This window comes from Dipodomys spectabilis, unplaced genomic scaffold (assembly GCF_019054845.1).
Source record: "Dipodomys spectabilis isolate Male_0828 unplaced genomic scaffold, ASM1905484v1 ptg000141l, whole genome shotgun sequence".
Classification (NCBI taxonomy): domain Eukaryota; kingdom Metazoa; phylum Chordata; class Mammalia; order Rodentia; family Heteromyidae; genus Dipodomys; species Dipodomys spectabilis.
Genome location: NW_024870818.1, coordinates 3,745,556 through 3,768,532, shown reverse-complemented (window position 1 = coordinate 3,768,532; position 22,977 = coordinate 3,745,556). Strand labels below are relative to the sequence as shown.

Sequence of the window (22,977 nt, the reverse complement as noted above, 5' to 3'; positions counted from 1 at the left end):
GTATTCAACAGTGAGTGATTCAGAGTTTGTTATATGCAAATATTGATTGTTACTGAAACTACAGCACATGGGCTAAGTTAACTTGCTCAAGCAGAAAGAGCTACATAGGAGCAGATCTAGGATCTGAACCTGGACGCCTGTGCTCTTAATCGCTATGCTATTCCAGTCAGCCCTAGAATTTTCTAGTTATCCCCTAGCTATGATACTTTTTAGGATTTCATTTTATATGCCATTTTCATTTTTGAATAGCTGAAAACATAAATTATAGGTTTGAAAAAGTATACACATTTACTTTAGAAAAATGAATACAATTTTACTTGCATTTCATTAAAATGTAAATGATTATTTTAAATTTACCTCAAGTCTTCCTTGAGCACAACCTAGGAGAAGCAGATTGGCTTTGTCCTTCTCAGAAGAAATTGGGGCCCAAGGCCAAGCATCATCATTGACGAGTGGCCACCAACAAACAACTCTATCCTGATTGCAGTTGATAGCTAGATGACGCTGCGTTGTCCTATTAACTGGGCCAGGTATTTCAAAATAAGAAATCTAATGATTAAAAGAAAAGCATCTGAGAAACATTTCTTTGAAAAGATGTAAAATCTTCAAAGTATTACAAAATTAAAGCATCTGTAAATGTAGATACATGCAAGTAAATATGCATGTTAAACATGCATCTTCAGAGGGTGTCAGAATTTACCAAATTCTTTTGACACATACATAAGAAAGACATATGTTCACAATTCTCCCCATTTTTAGCAGAGGAAAGGAAAAAGAAGAAATGTGAGTTAGGGAGGAATTGGATATAGCAATTCCAATCAATACCAAAATGTACAGTCATGGTTGCTTGACAGCATCGACCTACACATAGGTTTCAAGACCAGCTATATTAAATGACAAGTTCAGTACTGCTGACCAAGGATGTCTGAGTACTGTTTAAGACATAACATGTTAACAATGACTGACAACAATCAAAGGAAAAACAACTTGAGCAAATATCTCTTACAAAGAATATATAAGACATATACACATATATTCTACATAAAAGGGATAAGCCACAGCATCATGCGTAAAAGTTTATGCGGCTTCTGAGAATTATGCTTTTCTTTCTTCGGAAGGATTTGTAGAATTTATTATTCAAACTATGTTATTTTGGAACATGGTTATTTGAAAACATAAGCACGACACCATCTGGGTGACACATGCCAAGGAAATATAGATTGCACCGTATTTCTGCTTAAGGAATTAATGGAAGGTTGATAGCTTGGAAGAAAAAAAAAACTATCTTGCCATTGCTGGTCAGCAATAATCGAACCACTTTCTGGGGATTAAGCGCATGGCTAAGCCTACTGGACCAGACACTAGCAAAGGGCAGGGGGTCTTCTTATCAGAGAAATGCTTCTGGAGCCAGTCTCACTACATGACAGATTGCTTTCATATTCCTGTCTGCAAGGCAACAAAGGATGGCAGTAATGCGATAATGCCAGAGTGCAATGGGTGTTAAGAACCCGTTGCATTTATGTATTGTATTTAGTAAATAATCAGGCTCATCCAAATTGTGATCTCACCACTCAACCAAGGCCATTAAAATCAAGGTTAATGCTTTAATAATCCTCTGCTATTTTTTTTTTCAAAATGGTCAAAAGGAACCCTTTTCTATTTGCATGGCCATAATATTATTGACCTCTTCATCCTCTGAATGCACATCAAAAGGAACCGAAATCAAAGTAATTACCAGTGTTGTTCTCTCATGGTAAACATTTAACTCCTTGAGCTATCCCTTCATTGTTAAATTGAATTGCATTTTCAAAATGTAGACAGGAAAACTTGCTAAAGGTCAACAGTTTCAGGATAAATTTTCTTAACCAAAATTATTTCAATCTGAAATAATTAAATTATGGTAAGGAACTGAAGAAAGCAGAATGATAAGATTTGATACAACTTCCTTGTGCTAAAATCCAAATGGGCCATGACAAAACCCAGATGTACTTTGTGATTTTAAGTGAAAATACATCTATGGCCTCAATATAATCATTTTAACTTTCTTCTCATTAGAGAGCAATAGCATAATAGAATTGCTAAGTACTTTAAAAACACATATATACACATTACATCTTAATGTCCAACTTGCCAAGTAGGCATAGTACTTACAAATCTCAACATGAGAAAATAGTTTAAAATGAGTGATTGGCATTTTAATTTCTCACATAATGCAAATGAGTTGTTATTTGAAATTTCATATTTCCTATGAGTTTTAGTGGTATCAGTAGTCTCTCATGATGATTAAGAGGGCAGGGAAAATGAGTAAGTTTCTTAAAATATCCTTCCAATGAAGAAATGGCAGTTTTTACTAATTATCATATATCTATATTTTAAATATTGAAACAGGAAATGAAATCCATAGGCTTTCCAAAAGGAAACAAATTAATTCTGTAATGTATGGAAGTGAGGTGGAAGGCTCACACTCCTAATTTTTCAAATCCAGAGGTAGAAGAAATAATAGAGTTAATTCTCTTATTTAAGGTATGCAAGGACTCAAATGCTAGCTCTGTTTTCCTTCTGTTTTCATAAGAAAAACTGACACGCTGGTATTTTCTCTGCTCTCACTAACAGGTAGCTACTATCCTTCAGTTCAGGAGACTTTACCAAGCTATTCTTCACACCTAAGATGGAGGAACTAATCATACATGGTTTTTATAACAGCACTAACCATGCTTATTCTAAATGACATGGGTTAATGCATAATGTTGCATTTTAGGGACCAATTTTAGCAGCTAAATAATGTTTCAAGTGAATCTGCAGTTAGCCATTTGGAATGCTAAAGGAAAAATTGTTTTGGTAATTAAGTATAACACATATATTACATATTTCCAATTAAAGGAAGTCAATATTATATCAAGTTTCATAGATGAGCCCCACAAAGCTATAAAGAAAACCACACTATAGCTTATTACCACATTGGAAACCTATTTCATGCATTTCATTCCATTTTAAAACCCTTTTTATAAGAATAGATGCTTCTAGTAAACAAAATGAAATCCTCCCTGCTACCACCTCAGTCATAAGAAATGATCCCAAAGTGCACAAAGTTAGGTTAAATACTAGTCTTCTAAAACCACACACAAATTACAAACCAGCAAGCTGATGTCTAAAAAATCTTTGCCCTTGCTATATAAACTCTAGGTATGGCATAAGTGTGCATCTTTTTTAAGAAAGCTGTATATCAGCTCTGTTCCCAGTGAACAGTGAACTGTCTCAAATCCACGTCACAGAGGCTGGATCAATCTTGCAAACACAAGTCATTGCTGAAAGGAGGCCTTGAACTGAAACAGCCTGGAAAATGTATTAGATACTCATCCTAGCAGAGAATATGCCTTCCTAGCAGTTAAAATGTAATGTGGCAAAATTTAAACACATCATTTTAAATTAAAATCCTGCCTTAACAGATGTAAAGTCCCTGCCTGATACAAGGAAACAAATTACCTGGAGTTAGTGAAGGAAGACATACATCTAAAAGAAATTTCTTTTTTTGCATTTTCACCATTTATAGCTGGGAATAGGGGTGGGATTTCCCCACTCTTTGTTTATTGCACTTTTTTTGAAAGAGCCTTCTTCCTTCTTTTGATTCTTGTGAAGTGGAAATCAGGGCTCCTAATGGGAAATGAGAATGGTTTTCTACAATTGGCAAAAAAAAAAAAATTGAAAAATGCTATTTGCCTCTGTTACCTGTCTTTGACTTTCATAACTACTATAAAAATTGCTCCAAATATGTCCCTGTTATAACTGAATAGTAAAAATGAAAACTTAGGATGGCCACCGTAGTAAATCAACCTTAATCCTGTAATTAATTCAGTTTTCTGAAATCCAGATGTGTTCAAGAATAACAGTTATAACGGTAACTCATATGATACTCCAGTATATCTTAATTAGTAATATAACTATATACATTGAGAGCTGTACCTTATAATCCAAGGCCGAGAGTTTTTCCAGTCTTTTATTTACATCAGACAAATCCATCTTCTTTGTAAACTGAATGAAACATAGATTGTTTTGTGCCAAAAATGATAAGATGATGAAACTGTCTGTGAGAAGAGCTTAAAAAAAAAAAAAGATTTGATGTTACCAAGTTAGAATAAAATTGTGACGAATTAATAGGTTGTTTTCCACAGAAGTGTTAAAAAAAAAAAAAAACTGCTTTCAGAAGGTGAATTAATTCGAATCTGTAGTCCTTTAAATATGGTCATGATATTTTATAAAAGTATTAGGGATATCATGAATAAATAACAACCATCAATTTAATCATACAGATTTAGTTTTTGTTTTTGTTTGGTCTTCTTTTTGTTTCTGTGACTATTTTAATATAAATTGACATCTGGGAGCTACCACAATTAAGACAGATATGGAATCAAGGCTACAGAAGCATACAAGATGACTACTTCATGCCGCAGTGCAAACATGAAAACAATACTTTCATTTGTGCTTTCACTCTAATTCCATGTTTCTACACTAGTAAGCCGTCTGAGAGTAAAGTGATAAATGTTCTCTACCAATCTAAATTTTATTTAGATTCACCAATTTAATTTTTAACCAATGATTCTTCTTTTGACAGTATACAAGTCAAATGAAAAAAAGTATATTTTACTCCATTTATATATTACAGAAATTAATATTTAACAATGAAGATTGCCAAAGATTATTTCTATAGCCTTATTCATAAAGTATAAAGTGAATAGATAATATCATGGTTTACATGAAGGGCCATATGTGTTATGAAATTACTGATAAAACACATAATGGCTATTTGAGAAATTCACTGTTCCTAGCATAAAGAAATTGTTGAATGTCTTATACATTTTTCTTTATTTCCATGCCCCTGGCCGTGCAAGCAGTGACCAACAGTGGATCTGCACAATAACAGGAGAATTTGGAGAACTGCCAAGAAACCACATTGTTATCATGTCCCATGAGAGTGTATTATTTTGGGTACAAATAAAAGAAACAAGTGAAAAAAGATAACTCACACGAATAGCATTGGAAGTCTCATTTTAATTCTTATAGAGGAGCATCAAAATGACAAAGTCATCACAGTCACTATTTCATTTGTAATGTCAACAAAAGGTTCAATTCTTAGAATATGAAAATGGAACATCTTCCATAGGGAAGCTCCCTTAACATCATCCTCCTACATGGAAGGGGAAATGGCATCCTGACAGTCCTAGCCCCGCTTGTTATTATCAGTAATGTTGCTAATTATAACCATCCTGCAGAGCACTTTTTTTAAGGTGATGTGATTATGTCTGACTTACTCAGAGGCTGCTAGTGAGAGCACACGGTGGACAGGTCTCTTCACTCTCATTTCTGTCTTTCTACTATACTACATTTTCCTTTGTTCAATTTAAGATACTGACCAATTTCATTATTTCATATAATGGAATCTCTTTTTGGATCTTTTGCCTTAAACAGAAGGACAAAGTCTGAAAAATTCAGGAGTCCGCATACTATAGCAGAAAGAAAATGGGTGTTGTAATCAGAACCTATGTTCAAATCTCAGCTCAGTCACTTTCCAGCTATAAAAGCCTCGCTATGTTCCAATGTCATTCAGCTTCAGTTTCTTTAACTTTATATAAAGATGGAAATAATTCTACTTTTTTTTTCTTGAAATAACACAGATAGTCTGGCATCAAGCATTGTGACTTTATGACTCAATAGTGGTTTTCCTATTCAGTGAATGACTTAAAACATTTTCTTATGTATTTTGTACCAATTATATACTATTTGTGTTTTCACTCAGTAGAGCCAGTATATCTGGAATTGATTTTCCTTATTTAGAAAAGTTTCAAATCTCTCAAATGTCAGTAGTCATAGACTAGTAACAAAATGTCTTCCTAAATAAGCTCTAATGCCATTTTACTAGGATCTGTATTGACAAATTTGTGTTATTAAAGAAATGAGGACCAGGTATTAAGTGGTATGCACCTATAAGCCCAGCTACTTGGTAACCACAGATGGGAGGATTGTAGGTCAATGCCAAACAGGGTAAAAAAGAAGTTAGCAAGACTTTATCTCAATAAGCAAGTCAGAAACAGTGGCTCCTGCCTGTGGTCCCAGCTATTGCAAAAAAATGGAAGGAGAAAGATCACAGTCCCAGATCATTAGATCTCCATACAAAATGTGTGAGATCTTATCTGAAAAACAAGGCAAAAATGCCTGGAAGCATGGTCCAAGTGGTAGAATGCTTGCTCAACAAGCATGAGGCCCACTACCACCAGAAAGAATATTAATAGTAATATTATTATTAAATATAATAATAGAGGAATGATCTTGAAAGAATAAAAACAAGCTTATTTTCAAAATATATTCACATTTTTAAAGAAAAGAGTAGAAAATACCCAGAATATGAGTCTAACACTTGGCAAGAAGAAAAAAAGACCTTGGTATTAAATATTAGTGGAGACTTATATTGGTCCCAGGGGTTGTAAGTACGCTATTACAAGCAATTACTTGTTGTGTTTGCAAGTCCCTAGTGTTAATAATTAGTCTACCTGTTGACACACTATTTCTCCTGCCCCACTGTTAATGTAGGCAATTGATTTGCACATGGGGGTAATTACCATCGCTGATGGTGTCTGAGCCGAGCTTCCCCACCAAGCTTCTATCAATCACCACTTTCTCCAGCTGCGGCCCAGAAAGGCTTAGGGACACAAGCACACCTGAACCAAAGAGGAGCTAAAACCAGGTAAAGAAGAGGGGAGAGGAAGATGTGGAAAATTAGAATCTCTTAAAAATTTCTCCAAATGTACAAATGTAGACAAATATTTATACATGTATTTACACCATGAAATTATAAAGCTTCACTCCACTGAAAAACACCATGATTAAAAAGAGACAGGTGGCTAAATGATGCCATGTCCTAAGAGCATCGATTAGAGCTGTATGCAGAAAGCTAATTTAATGTGTGTTTGTTAGAAACTTAATCTTCTAAATACTTAGAAAGTGCCTAGGCAGAAATGACTGCTTTGTTTTGCATTCAGAAAATGTGCTCTATTAAAATATTTTCAGAGATTATTATTTGTATCCGAAGCTAAAAGAACATTTCTAGAGGCTTGAATAATCATTGCTATACATTACATACAGAAGAGAAACCACCATTAGAATATAAACAGATAATGTTATATAAATGGAATTTAAGCCCTACTTCCAAAACTAAAGATCATGTCAGTCTAAAAATATTAAAATACATGTAAATTAAGGCAATTAAGTAAAAACACTTTAAATTCATAAACAACACAACCATAAGCAATGTCACAAGGAAAGATAAGCATCCAGGCTTTATCAATATCAGCATTCAAGCAGCCACCCAACAAAGGATGACTGGATACCACCATTACAATTTGTCATTGCTCCTTTCCATTTGTAGCAGCATAATTCATTCATCTCCAAATGTTTAAAACTTCTGCAAGGACTCTGCATATGTGTGTGCTTGTTATCTACGAGATTTTGAAATATCAACATTGGAAGAAATTGTTTCACCTTCAAGGCAACAGACTCAAAGCTGATGAATCATGGAATAACATATGGTATAAGAAGGAACAAACCAATTGTCAGTAAACTAATCATGCACATGCTAGCCAAACCCAAAGACAACTATGATTTAAACAAAACAGGGGAAATCCCCACCCACCTGGGCATCAAGTCCCAGCTAGAGACAGTGATTTCATTCAAACACATTTGACATCTGTGAAAGATAAGCTTATATAGGGACCAAAGTCCTAGAATGAAGGGCCCCTATTCCCCCACCATCCAAGAGATTCCAGGCACATGAAGCAAAGAAACAGAAAGATCCCTTTGTCTATACTACATGAGTCCTTGTCCTAATCCACAGAACCTTACTTTTACTTAGTTTAATGGATTCATTCATTCCAAGTCAGTGCATTTACTGGCCTATGAAGTGGAGACAGGGAGGAAGGAGACTTCGTCATCTTTATGAGTTCTGGAGACTAAAGTAAGACAAGATGTATTTGTTCTAGGAATGTCAAAATACTTTACAAATTAATTACACTACTGAGTTACATCCAGCCCTGAATCTTATCTTGAAGGCAAATGCTAATATACTATTCTAGTGGGAATTCCCTGCCAGCACCATAGCATATGGTCTTCACACTTAAAAGTTCTCCCTTCTCAGACAGGAAAGATTCTATGCTCACCTTTCATGAAGCCTAGTTGTCTTCATTTTCTACCCTTTCTATTTTGTTCAAATCTCTCGAAAGTCTTTTTCTGTTTATCTACTGAATTTTACAGCTATACTCTTAATTGCTTCTTTTCTTAGTTGATAATAGTTCCTTTGATTAAGACATTGATTAAGCTGCATTATCTTTTCATCTTCAGTGCTTTGAAAAATGCCAGACACAGAGTAGGTGCTCAACACGTGTTTACAGAAGGCATCCTAACAAAGTCATCATAGGATTAGGAAATGTGGGGCATTTTCCTTCTACAATACTCCTTCAAGGGCACAGCAGACGAGCACTGCCAGTGATCAGGCCGATTGCCCCACGGGAAAGCTTTTCCAAGATGAGACCGTTAGAATCAATTTTTAATTTTTTCTCTTTTCCTCAATTTAAATAGCATTTAAAATGAATGTTGTGATAAAATAAATGGCTCAAAAATTAATCAATTTAAATAGCATTCATTTTTCATTCAACAACAACAACAAAATGAGTGTTGGTCTAAAATAAATGGCTCAAAAATGTATCAAATGTAATCCTTAAAATAGAATAAATATAGGTTATTAGTAGACATAGAAGCAAGTAAGTCTGAGGTAGTTCTGTTACTGGTCCTGTTAGAGGCTACATTCTCAGTGTACTGAGAAGACTGAGAGGTCGTAACTCTGGAATGTTTGGCTAAGGCTAAACCTGACTTCTAAGAACTTCCACTCTAGCCTGCTTTCAGTAGTGGCTCTTCAAATATTCAAAGATGGTTAAGAGCATGAACTGAAATCCACATTGGCCCTATCTCTTACTACTGTGTGACCCTGAGGGGGTTTATTTAACCTCTCTGAACCGTCATTTCCTCTTCTGAAAATAGACATGATAGTTATAAACTTCATAGGACCAGGATTAGTGTTTTGCAAACAGCATTAAGTAATGCTTGTCACACAGTGTTCGAAATGACTGTCGTTCTACCATTCCTCCTAGGATGTGTGCTCACAGTACTCTGCCTGGGGCTGGGATGTAGCTCGGTTGCAGAGCACTTGCCCAGCCTCTCAAGATCCCCTGCTACAGCAAACAATGACAACGTATATCCTCATCTACTTAGGTTAGATCCAGTGTTAGACATAGAACATCAGGGCTCCAGTTGAGTTGTAACCAATATCACAAAAGAACCCTCATCTCCTAACAGAAACTACCCTGTTTGTCAGCACGTGTTATGTTTTAAAATTAGTTCTAAAAGGCTATTTTTGTGGAATGAAGAAGGAAAGTGCAGCCTGAGGGAGCAGGTGAAAATGAAATTAATACTATTTAACAGAAGGGAGTCATGAGCAGTGGAAATGTGCATTCTGCCCATCAAGGGAAGTAGGAGCAGTGACTTGAGTACCATGGAGCCTGTGCTCCAAAACATTTTTTTTTGGGGGGGGGGCCTGGGCGCTGTCCCTCAGCTCTTCAGCTCAATGCTAGCGCTCTACCACTTGAGCCACAGCACCACTTCCAGCTTTTTTTCTTTTTGCTTATGTAGTGCTGAGGAATCAAACCCAGGGTGGCCTCATGCATGCAAGGCAAGCGCTCTACCACTGAGCCACCTTATCAGCCCCATCCAAAACATTTCTCATCCATTCACTGGCATTCACTCCATCATTCATCTCACTGTTCTGATTATAAAGATACAGCAGGGAACAATGCAAGAGTGTCTCTGGCCTCTCAATCTTCATGGAGCTTGCATTTGAACAAGGATATTAGCCAATTAAAGTGTCAAATAGGGGCTGGGTCCTGGTGGCTCACACCTGTAATCCTAGCTACTCCAGAGGATGAGATCTGAGGATCACAGATCAAAGCCAGCCCAGACAAGAAAGTCTGTGAGATTCTTATCTCCAATTAACCACCAGAAAACCAGAGGTGGAGCTGTAGCTCAAAGTAACAGAGCATGAGCCTTGAGCAAAAAAGGTTAGGGATAGGACTCAGGCCCTGAGTTCAAGCCCCACAATTGACAATAAATAAATAAATAGCAACAAAATAAAATGTTAAATAGAAGTAAAAATTATAGAGGAAACAAACAGTAAGATAGAGATTTTAGGAGGATGCTATTTTAGGCAGGATGACTAATATATCAAAATGCCTCTTTGAGAAAATGGGACCTGAGCAAATAAAGAGAAGTGGTACACCACATAAACATCTGAGGAAAGGAAATCTGAAGCAGAGAGAACAGCAAATGCATATTCTTTCGGGTTGGATTGGGCCCGGGATGACTTAAGCAAAGCTGGGCCAGTACAGCTGGAGGGAAGAGAGTTCAAGGATGTTCACAGAGGGTGAAGGCCAGAAGGAGTCAAGGGTGAGTCTTTCCAGGACCCTGCTGATGGGGAGCAATTGAGCTTTATGCTGGATGAAATGACAATCTGCATTTTAAAGGGAGAAAGGGCAAAAGGGGAAGCATAGGAGGCTCTTTTGAGGTCCTCACAAGAGAAGACAAATATTTGCAGACAGACTTGAGCTATACAATATCCAGTAGCACTTAATCTAAAACTTGGAAGTGGCACGTAAGAGAAATACAGTGTTTGGCCTGAGCAACCAGGTACTGATATAAATAATGCTAGAGAAGCAAATTTAGATTATGGGTAATCAAGAGCTTGGTTTTGCTTAAGTTAAATTTAAGGTGTTTATGGAAATGCAAGTGGAAAAATCAAGTAGACAATTAGAAATGAATCTAAAGTATAATCAAGGATGGGAACAGGAGCCATCAATATAAAGGAAGTTTTTAAGGTCATAGAAGCACTCTTTAAAAATGAGTGGAAAGAGAGAGAAGTCCAAGGTCTAAGTTCTGGGGCCAACCTTTAGCAGTATTTAAAGACAGGGCTCTTTTTCTTTTTTATTGTGAAAATACTGTACAGAGGGGTTACAATTACATGGGCAAGATAATGAGTACATTTCTTGTCAAGCATTGTAGCCTCCTCCTTTGTTTACCCTTCCTATCCCTTCCCAGCTTCCCCCAGCCCCCACACCCAATCCTCCCCACACCCCCACCAAAGTTGTAAATTTCATTTTCAACATGACAACTTGTACTTCTCATTGTTGCAACGGGTCCACCTGTATCCTTATTTAAACGACTTGTTTTTCCCCTTCCCCTCCACAAATTATACCGACATCAAATACAGTGAAAGCAGGGGTTATACTGTGGGGGAAGGACATACAAAGCAACAAAGAAATAATCTTATGCTTTAGAAACAACTGCATGAAAGGAAAAAAAAACATTAAAATACATATCTTAGGGTTCATTTTCCTAACCTCACCTTATCTGACCTTTTCTGCTTGACTCATATATATACTAGATATTGCAAATAAGGGAAACCATGGGACCTATGTTTCTTTTGGCTTGGCTTATTTCACTTAATATAATTTTTTCCAAGTCTTTCCATTTCCTCACAAATGGGGCAATGTCATTCTTTCTGATGGAGGCATAGAATTCCACTGTGTATATATACCACATTTTCTTGATCCATTCATCTACTTAGGGGCATCTGGGTTGGTTCCATATCTTAGCTAGGGTAAATAATGCTGCAATAAACATAGTTGTGCTGGTAGCTTTAGTGTGGTCTCGTTTGTAAGCATTTGGGTAAATGCCCAAAAGTGGGATTGCTGGGTCATAGGGGAGCTCTATGTGGAGTCTTTTGAGGAACCTCCATACTACTTTCCAAAGTGGTTGAACAAGTTTACACTCCCACCAACAATGAAGTAAGGTTCTCTTCTGTCCACATCCCCTCCAGCATCTGTTGTTATTAGAGTGTTATTAGAGTTCTTGATTTTTGCCATTCTAACTGGGGTGAGGTGGTATCTCAATGTTGTTTTGATTTGCATTTCTTTCATGGCTAGGGAGGTTGAGCATTTCTTCATGTGTCTATTGGCCATCCTTCTTTCTTCTTCAGAGAAGTTTCTCTTTAAGTCATTTGCCCACTTATTTATTGGGCAGTTGTTTCTTTGAGGATTTGTTGTTGGGGGATTTAATTTTTTGAGTTCCAAGTATATTTTAGATATGAAATCCTTGAAAGACAGGGCTCTTTTTAGGATCAAAGTATGTCTACCTTTTCAGATCTCAGTGCCCGTTACCAACTTTTGAAATATGAAGCTACAAATAAATTAATAACCTAATTAATGCTGTAAAACAGCCTGTGGAGGAGCATAAAGTTTCCAAGTACTGGTGCCAAAGATAATCCTGGATGTGGTACAGGAGATAACTTCAGTTAGGAAAAAAAGAGTTCTGAAACTCCAGGGAAAATATTCCAGCTCAAACAGGAAAGCGTTAGTCTTACCTGTTGTGTATGATGTGGTATAACAAGAAGTAAAAAGGACAAAAAGGCCCTATTCCTGGCAAGGGGTTGGAAGATTCTGGCAACTCAGAAAATGGAAAAGAGCAGGCTGAGTGGCAAAAGGAGCAGCTGTGAAGTGAACAAGGAATGAAAGAGAACCTCAAAGAAGAATCAGTCAAAAGGTGAATGGGATTTCAACACTGTCCCAATTTGAATACTGTTCTTGGCACCTCTCCAGACTGGAACTATCCTTACTTTTGCTTTGGCACATCTCTTTCTGTTGCATTTACTTCTTCATCATTTTCTTCACCAAGTTTAGAACCCATAGAGATGAGTTTGTCCAGACACTCAAAAAATGTTTCTTAGGATGATCAGCTAAGCTCTTCAATTTGGTTTCTCATCCTTCCTTGCCCCTTGTGGTACTGGGGACTGCAAATCTGTTACCCTTACAGTCTGCAGTAGACTGAATAATTAACAGGATAAAATGATACTCACACAAGAAAAACAGTACTGTATTAGATGGCATTCATCAATCAAAATAAAATATAAACAATAACCAAAATGTGAGTTTCATTTATTCAATAGGTGAAAACCTATATGAGACTTCACTAAAAGGAGCCAGCTACCTAAAATATCCAGCACAGGCTCCTACCAAACCTGCTGGGCCCTCCCTAGGAGCCACATGTAACTGCCTTCTCTCTGTTAAGACAGTGCTAGGTCCCACAGGGTGAATTTTTTTTATTTGATTCATTTAGGTAGAAGGTATATGAAGAGTGAAGAGGAAGCTGGGCGCCGGTGTCTCACACTTATAATCTTAGCTACTCAGGAGGCTAAGATCTGAGGATCGCAGTTTGAAGCCAGCTGGGGCAGAAAAGTCCCAATGAGACTCTTATCTCCAATTAACTACTCAAAAACTGGAAATCGTGTTGTGGCTCAAGTGTTAAGAGCACTAGCCTTGAGCAGAGAAAGGCTCAGGGATAACAGCCAGGCCCCCAATGCAAGCCCTACAACTTCCCCTCCCCCCCCCCCCAAGTAATATTCAGAGCAGCAACTTAGACCTATGGAAAAAGATGTTCTGAGCCCTAAAATAAGGAGGAAAAAGGCCACAAAGAGGTGTTGAACATTAACTAAAAGCACATTTGTCCAAAGGAAATATAATCTGTATGTTGAAGAGAGATCTGTACTCCCACATTTATTGCAACACTGTTCATAACAGCCAAGAGATTAAAAACAAACCCTAAATATCCTTCAACTGATGAATGGAAAGAGTAAATTACTACATGTACACTATGGAATACTATTTGCCCATAAAAAGGCATATAATTCTATCACAACAACATGGGTGGAACTAGAAATTATTAGGGTACGTGAAATAAATTAGGCAGAGAGAGCAAGTATTGACATATGTGTGCTCTCATGAGATAGTGATCTCACAGAAATTGAGGGTAAAATAGTGGCCACCAGAGGTTGGCAAAGTAGGAGGAAGAGAGGGATGGAGAAGGGTTGATCAACGGATATTAAGGTATATGTGTTCATAGCATGACAACATATTCATATATAATGCAAACATAATTACCAAAAAATGATATATATGTATATAAGAAAAAAGGAATATATCCAAAATTCAATAATGATTGTCAGTAAATAAGGAAAGAAGTGAATTATATATTATATTCATATGGTCTTTTCATATTCCTCAAAATAAAAACATATTGCTTTCTTTAAATAAACTTTCATTTTCTGCATGACATCTCACACACACACACACACACACACACACACACACACAAAACCAGGTTAGACACAGGTCGCTCATGCCTGTAATCCTAGCTACTCAATAAGCTGAGATCTGAGGATAGCAGTTCAAAGGCAGCCTATGCAGGAAAGTCTGAGAGTCTTATTTTCAATTAATCACCAAAAAACCAGAAGTGGAGCTGTGGCTCAAACAGCAGAGCACTAGCATTGAGCAAAAAAAAAAAAAAAAATGCCCAGGAACATCACCCATGCCCATATTTGAGCCCCAGGACTGGAAAAACAAAACAAACAAAACACCAAAAACAATAAACAATGTGAGGGATCCATATACCATGTATACAGATGTATGGAGATATGATGATAGACAAGAACAGTAGAACAGATGTAAGATAAAGGAGTCTTAAACTTAGGGTTTTAGGAGGTTTTTTAGGTTTCAATTGGTCTTAAATTCTGAAATGGTACTATAAGTAATTATGGTGACAAACAATTTCATTGAATTCAATAGTTTCACTATTAAGAAAACTATCCCAAATCCACATGATTATTATCACACCTGAGAAGGAATAAAAAAGGAAGTCATGTGGGATCATTAGTAAAGCTCGACAATGGGTGGTAGGTTAAATCTATTGACAGCCAGACCAATCCCAAGAGATTACCCCACTACCAACCAAAAGAAAAGAATTCTGTGTGAGACAAGAGTGCTAAACACTACAAACGAGGGAGGCAACAAAGAATGGATTCTGGGGCTGGGAAGGCGGCTCAGTGGTAGAGCGCTTGCCTTGCATGCTCGAGGCCCTGGGCTCGATTCCTCAGCACCACATAAGCAAAAAGAAAAAGTGGCGCTGTGGCTCAAGTGGAAAAGCGCTAGCCTTGAGCTGAAGAGCTGAGGGACGGAACCCAGGCCCAGAGTTCAGGCCCACGACCGAACCCAAAAATGAAAGAAGGAAGAAAGAAAGAAGAAAGAAAGAAAGGAAGGAAGGAGAGAGAGAGAGAGAGAGAGAAAGAAAGGATTCTAGGGCCTAGGAAATACTCAAAGCATTGTAGAAACACTCTACTGGAGGCCCAGTGAGTTTGCATCATGATATACGCCTTCCAATCTATATGATAAATTCTCAAAAAAAAACTCAAAACTACATAGTTAAATAACTTTACATTGAAGAATTCTATAATGAAGACTAGAATCCCTGATTATTTTAGCAGATAACCTACTAGAAAGGAGATAACACATTTTCTGTAATTCATTCTTTCATTCAGCAAACATTTATTGAGCATAAAGGGAAAAATCAAGCCTGATTAATCTATTAAAACAGAGACACAGTTGAATTAGTTAAGACGATAAAATAAATAAATAGACTCACTATAGAGTAATTAACTTAAGGACAGGAAACAGGCAAGAGTTTTTGGATACAAACATGTTAGCAGTTGGGTTTCCCAAAGCTCTGTGTGATGTTCTCCAATACAGAGCATATATGTGTCTAGAAATGTGCCTGCCTGCTAAGTCTATTTCAGTTTAAGGAATCTCACTTTCTTATTCTCATTATAAAACACATGATGTCACTTTAAACCTTTGTATTTATATTTAAAAACTGGTCATTCCTCGAGCAATATTTATATTCCTGGCCAAATTCAGGAAAGAGTAAGATTAAAAGATAAAGTTTACATTTATCAGTTGTTTTAAAATTAAAGGGGTAACAATGGTGAGAAATGAATAGGAAAATATATCTGATAATAGAATACTTCATTTTGTATTATATTTTAAGACTGACAGAAGGGTTTTAAAGACACTGAGTATAAATATTAGCACAATTGGTTCATAATAAGTATACTTAAAAATAAATAGCAATAAAGTTAATTCTTTAGTAATTTCCAGTCAGAAGAGTGAAGACTAACTGTCCTAAAATTAGTTAAAGCTAAAGGTCTGATTAGGAAAGCAGAGACCAACACAGGTCTAGTAAAAACATTCTATACTCTCTATGCTTCTGCACAACTGGTATCCTTAACTTTTGCTACTCAGCTGACTTCCATACAATATTCAATCTGGTTTTTCTTTCTGTCACCCTTCACTCTAAACTAATGATTTCCAACTACACTTGATTTGGGCCACTAGGACCACTGTCAATGTCTAAAGACATTGTGGTGATCACCACCTCTATGTATTAGCACCTCCACAGTCTTACCGGGTGTAAATAAGTTGCAGTGAAAGTGAAGGTGATTCCCATGTCTGTATCAAGTAGTTTTGGGGGCTTTTCAAACTCCAATCAATGTCTTGCTCACATAAAGAGAGGGTATTGTAGTAAGCTGTCCTCTTGTCATGGAGGACATGTGTCCAATGGAATGGAGGCAGTGAACAGTCCAGATCAAGACGGTGGAAGAAACCTGTTCTGTGTGTCTCCAACAACATCTCAGTGCTGTGACTGATGACTAAGTTATAAAAAGCCACAGGGCAAATCATAAAGCTACCTCAGTGTGGTAGAATGATCCTGTTAGAACATCTCCTTGCTTTTGTTCTAATTATCAGCCCTCTTATCTATAATCTAGCCTCTTGAGTAATTCATATATTAGGTAGGAATGCCCCAAGCAAAGAAGCTATGTATAGGATGCCAAAAATATCTCATATTGCAAATTGATAAATTACATTTTGGTTAATAAATCAGTCCCTTCTGAGTTTGGCTAGTGTGAATGTTGTTAGTACAAGAAAATAAATAGAGATAACATAAAAGATAGATAAGTTTAATTAATCAGATATTTTCTGCCCAAGTCCATGATATACTGTGGAAGTGAAGATGAAATTTTAAGTAACATACTTACACAAGCAATACCATCATACTGTACTGCGGAAAAACTCAAGTGTGATATATACGTGGTGACGTTGTACAAAGGCAAGGCATGATAGAAAGAATGCAGAGCTGTCAGTACTAGGTACATCAGAGATGAAACAGGGAGCTGGAGGGCATGAAATTAAATTCTTGCTGCATAAATAATTGATTTTTAGAAGAATCAACAGGATTTTTTAAAGTTTTTGAGGGTTATTTGGTTGTTTTCTTTTTTAAAGTTTTATTGTCAAGGTGATGTACAGAGGGGTTACAGTTACATACGTAAGGTAGTGAGTACATTCCTTGTCAAACTGGTTGTCCCCTCCCTCATTTGTCTCCCACTTTCCCTCCCCCCCAACACCTTCCCCAAGTTGTACAGTTCATTTTCAACCTATCGTCTTCTGAGTTCCGCTCTTGCATTGGTTCGCCCTTCATCCCTTGTCTCACCATTTTGTTGTTCCTGTTCCCTTCCCTAAGTTAGATAACCGTTTACACAGTACTCCAGGATACCAAAATCAAATACAGTGACAACAGGGAATAAATCATAGGAAAAAGAAAAAAAAAAGCACACACAAAAAAAGAAATCACATAGTACATTAAAAACAACAGAGAAAAACCTCTTGGCTCCATGTCTCAGAGTTCAGTTCCCTTAGCATCATATGGGGCCTGAACTCTGGGCCTGCGCACTGTCCCTCAGCTCTTCAGCTCAAAGCTAGCGCCCTACCACTTGAGCCATAACACCACTTCCAGCTTTTTCTGCTTATGTGGTGCTGAGGAATTGAACCCACGGCTGCATGCATGCAAGGCAAGCATGCTACCACTGAGCTACCTTCCCAGACCCAGATTTTTTTTTTTTTTGGTCGGTTGTGGGGCTTGAACTCTGGGCCTGGGCACTGTCCCTCAGCTCTTCAGCTCAAGGCAAGCGCTCTAGCTCTACCTCTTGAACCACAGTGCCACTTCTGGTTTTCTGAGTGGTTTATTGGAGATAAGAATCTCACAGACTTTCTTGCCCGGGCTGGCTTTGAACCGAGATCCTTTAGTGAGTTTTTACCTTGCTCATGTAACTGTAACCCCTCTGTACAGTATTTTTACAATAAAAAATGTATTTTTAGAAAAAGAATCAACAGGATTGATTTTTTTTAACTTTTTGAGTGTTATTTGGTATTTTTCTATAAATCTTTTCAAAAATAAACAAAAAGATCTTAAAATATCTGGCTACAAATATATTTCCTGTTTTACAGTTACAAAAAGATGAGAGAAAAGAACAAAACATGGAACACAGAAGCTGGGTGTTGTGGCATATACCTGTAATCCCAGCACTCAGGGAGATCTTGAATTGGAGGCCAGCCCAGGCTATCTAGTGAGACTCTGTCTCAAAAAAAAAAAAGAAGAAGACTAAATAAAAAGATGAGAGAAATGTGTTTGTGAACAGTCAGCATGCTGAAAATGCACTAGGGGTTCCTTCCTAAAAGGATCAAACACGACACCAAAACCAGGCCTCTTTTGTAAATACGTTTATAAATTTTTAACACTATCTGCATTAATGACATTTCCTTGATTATTCTTCTTTGTGCAGCTTCCTTATTTACTAAGAAGATTATAAAGTATAGTATATCCAAACCATGGATTATTATGCACCTATCAAAAATAAGATAGCTGGAGGCTGCTGACAGGTATGTTCCATGTTGCTATGTGAAGCAAGTTACAGAACAAGTACAGAATGGTTGCATTTATTTTAAAATGTGTGTTTATATACAAACACACAGTTGAATATTTGGAGGCTATAAGCCAAACTACTGACTACAATTACACCTGGAAAGGGGAATACATCTGGGATAAGGAAAACACTTATTGTTTACTACTGTATCCACTGCCATTTTATCATTACCAGGAATTATCCTTATTTAAATTTTAAAACATTAAATGTGGAATAAGATCACAACTAAATCTTTTTTTTTTTAGTTCCCTTGGCTTGAGATTGCCATTTCTAACTGCTTGCTTTTATCTAACATGATTCAAATTCATCAGTAAATTCTGCCAATTCTCTGTCTTCCCATTTATCCCAGGGCTACATGAAGTAAATTTTAGATAGATTTCCTCATCCATTCTTCTTTACTAGGGACATAGTCAAGAGCTGACCTTTATACCTTCGAATTCTTCTCTGAAATCCCTATTAATGTAACACAAATGTAAAAGAATGGCTCCCAAAACACAATCCATAAAATATCTTAAAATGTTCTAAAGCATACAGAAAATTAATAGACACCTTTTAAAGACTGACAACAGCACTTCCTGAGTTGATTTAAATATCTACATATATCTACATACACACACACACACACACACACACACACACACACACACACACACACACACACACACACACACAGTCTTCTACCTGAATATACACTATACCTTCTGAAATTAGCAGTGAGGTATATTATGGTATGTTGAAGAATAATTTCTAAGCAGTAGTAATGCTATCAATACTTCTCCTGAGACCAAGGAGATTCCCAGATGAAAGGTTGGGAGCCATAGTATTTTGTATATAATATCATATCTGATCAGTATAGTAATTACCTCTTTTCATTTCATGGTCAGTTGTTAAGTATTTTATGTACTAGTCATATAGTTTCATCTTCCTAAAAAACACAGAATACATTACAATTTGGCAAAAGTACTGTGTTGTCTCTATCAGTTATACTGGCAAATATATAATACAATACTCTCAACTATCATGGAGTAACTGAGCTTCTACACTCAATCCAAAATAGTAGATATGTTCCTTGCATTGGACATATTCCAATTATGCTTTTAACACAAACTTGTAAATTTTAGATAAGTTACTTTTTACATAAAAAAAGAATCAATATTCAAATATAGTGGGCTGAAAGCCTCCCCAATACAATTTTAACCTCTACTTTGTTAAACACATGAAATCAACAAGGAAGGAATTACTCAGATTTTGAACTGATTTTGCTTTGTTCATATATACTGATGGATATAAATGAGACAAATTCATAGTCTTGATCTGGCTTTTTCTGTAGCAAAACTTTAAGGCTTCGAAAACATAAATATGAATGCAAAGGTAAAGCTAGAAATGAATTTCTTTAGAGAAATATTTTAAATTGAAAACAAAAAAGAAAGAACCATTTATGAAGAAAGCATTATTTAATGATACAATGGATTACTATAAAGATCAAAAATTTTCTGTTAGCCATGCTCCAAAACTGGGTTAATATTTTATTGTATTCAGAAGTAATTAATGAATCAGTAGATTATTAAGGGCCATTGAGCACTGGATTAAAGTTGTTAAATTAACAATGTATTTTTTTCTTTTTCCTGGGAAGGAGTGAAACTTTTGGCAAAGAAAAGTAATTATCAGGATTATGACAATAAGTGCACTAGCTGAACTTAAAATTAAAAGTCCTCAGGTACAATGTGTGGTGTGGCAAACACAGGCACACATGACCTTACAAATTTCTGAGTAAGAGTTTCTTCAAGAAAAGCTAAACCAGAATATATTACCTAACAGAGGCCACTTCCCTGGGCAGCTACTAGTCAGTAACTGAGAATGCTGAGTCCTGCACCAAGCCAATTCTATCCAACAGTGGACTCCTCTAAGGAGCATTTGCAATAGCAAACATTTTCTCAGCATCATGCTATAGCATTAAGCTCTTTTACGCAATCTTCCTTTCCTTCCCTCTCTTTTCACACATATCAGACCATCATTACCACTGGAAGGCTCTACCCTCTGACTCCTACTCACCAAGATCTTTCACACATACCCCCATAAACCTCTTGCATGGTGGGTACCATATTTGTGTGTGCTTCTCAGAAGATCAAACTGGAATTCTAAAGAATGTACGGGCTGGGAAGGTGGTTCAGTGGTACAGTGCTTGCCTCGCACGCATGAGGCCCTGGGTTTGATTCCTCAGTACCACATAAACAGAAAAGGCCAGTAGTGGTGCTGTGGCTCAAGTGGTAGAGCATTTGCCTTGAGCAGAAGAGCTGAGGAACAGCACCCAGGCCCAGAACTCAAGCCCTATAACCACCAACAAAAAAAAAGGAATGTATGAGGCTGGGAAGGTGGCTCAGTGGTAGAGCGCTTGCCTTGCATGCCTGAGGCCCTGGGTTTGATTCCTCAGCACCACATAATCAAAAAGAAAAAAAGCCGGAAGTGGCGCTGTGGCTCAAGTGGTAGAGCGCTAGCCTTGAGCTGAAGAGCTGAGGGACAGCGCTCAGGCCCAGAGTTCAGGCCCCACGATTGGACCAAAAAAAAAAAAAGGAATGCACATATAATTGTTAAAATGTCAAAGAATTGTCAAGGTGATATACAGAAGGATTTCAGTTACATAAGTAAGGTAATGAGTACATATCTCTTTTTTTTTGTTGTTTCTTTGAAATCAATGTAAATTTATACAGCCAGGTATAGAGAAATGCTGTTTCGTGGAAACAGATGAGTCCCAGTAGGACATGGGAGCTTTGGCACATTTTCCCATTGAGCTGTTCTCAGGCCCTTTAGCTCACTGTACCAAAGGTGTCACCATTCAAACCACCAGAAGAATGATATGTAAAGGACAATCTGTAATGACAAGCACCAAATAAATCTGATGATAAGACACTAAGACAATTACTGTGTATTCCTTTCAGAATGTACTTTAAAAACACCCTTTTAAGTAAATGAGCATAAATTATGTATTTTGTTTCTGTTTTGCTGTGCCAGTGATTGAATCCAAGATCAAGGAATATACTAGGCAAGAGCTTTACTACTGAACTTAAGTTATACACTAACCAAAATCCAGTTGTCCCAGGTATTTAAAGTTAAAACATTTGTTCATGGCTATGAAAGATAATGGAAATTTCAAACAGAGCCACAGTTCTTATGTGGGAGTAAATATGACAATTCTTTTATGCTCCTAAAAAAGAAAAAGCAAATGCAAGAAATAAATTTATTGACAAATGAATAGGCTAATGCTATCCTTCCGTCATAAATGCTTTTCCTCAAATTGAATAATGTTTGCAGCTCAAGTTTTGTTTCATTTATGGGCCAGACTCCTATTCCAATAGCTCCCTTTATTCTTTTTTTTTTCTTTGGTCAGTAGCAGGGCTCAAACTCAGGGCCTGGGCACTGTCCCTGAGGTTTTTTGCTCAAGACTGGCACTCTACTCTTTTTTTTCTTTTTATTGTGAAAATACTGTACAGAGGGGTTACAATTACATGGGCAAGAAAATGAGTACATTTCTTGTCAACCTTGTTACCCCTTCCCTCAATTTTCTCCTACTTTCCCTCTCCTCAACAAGTTGTACAGATCGTTTCCGACATATTGTCCTGTGCATATCACTGTTGCGTTGGTTCCCTCCTTGTCCTTTTATCTCCCCCATAGTGTCTTGACAAAAATAACTACTTTAAACCCTCTTAGTGATTTCTTCTCTATCTCTATCATTTCTAAATAACAAGCTGTGCTTGTTAGGAATACATTTGTGTGTGTAATAGAAACCTTGGGGGGGGGGGGGGAAACAAAAACTTCCTTAACTGAATAAACTTGGTTTTCTCAAATAACAAGTCTAGAGGGAAGCAGTGCACATTTGGTAAGGCAGTAACTCCCATGCTATCATCCAAATCCAGGCACCTATCCTTCCCTTCTCTACTGGTGTGTTTTTCTTTCTTTCTTTTTTCCCCTCATCGATAGTTTCAGCAATTAATTCCCCCCTTACCCTGCATTTATTTCCTCCTTTCTACTGGACCATGCTCACTGCCATGCCAACATCTGTTATTTTTCCAGTGTAGAAAAAGAAAAATATTAAAACCCTCTATGGATACCTCCTCTCAGTTTCCTTCATAACCTTCACCTTTTGTTACATTGTAACCTTACATCTTCTCTTTCCATTTTATCTTAAA

General features: G+C 36.9%; 1 protein-coding gene across 3 annotated transcripts in view; it reads right to left on the bottom strand.

Annotated features, from left to right (window-relative positions):
- The window catches only part of LOC122117516 (WD repeat containing planar cell polarity effector), a 254,959-nt gene that overhangs the window by 161,315 nt on the left and 70,667 nt on the right, over positions 1-22,977 (bottom strand). For 2 of the 3 annotated variants that reach the window (XM_042691281.1, XM_042691282.1), the window contains exons 7-9: positions 6,612-6,726; positions 3,961-4,094; positions 358-549 (exon numbers count right to left, since the gene is read on the bottom strand). In XM_042691281.1, the coding sequence (XP_042547215.1) occupies positions 358-549; positions 3,961-4,094; positions 6,612-6,726 (441 nt within the window). The remainder of the gene's footprint in view (positions 1-357; positions 550-3,960; positions 4,095-6,611; positions 6,727-22,977) is intronic. The other variant, XM_042691283.1, reaches the window with a different exon arrangement.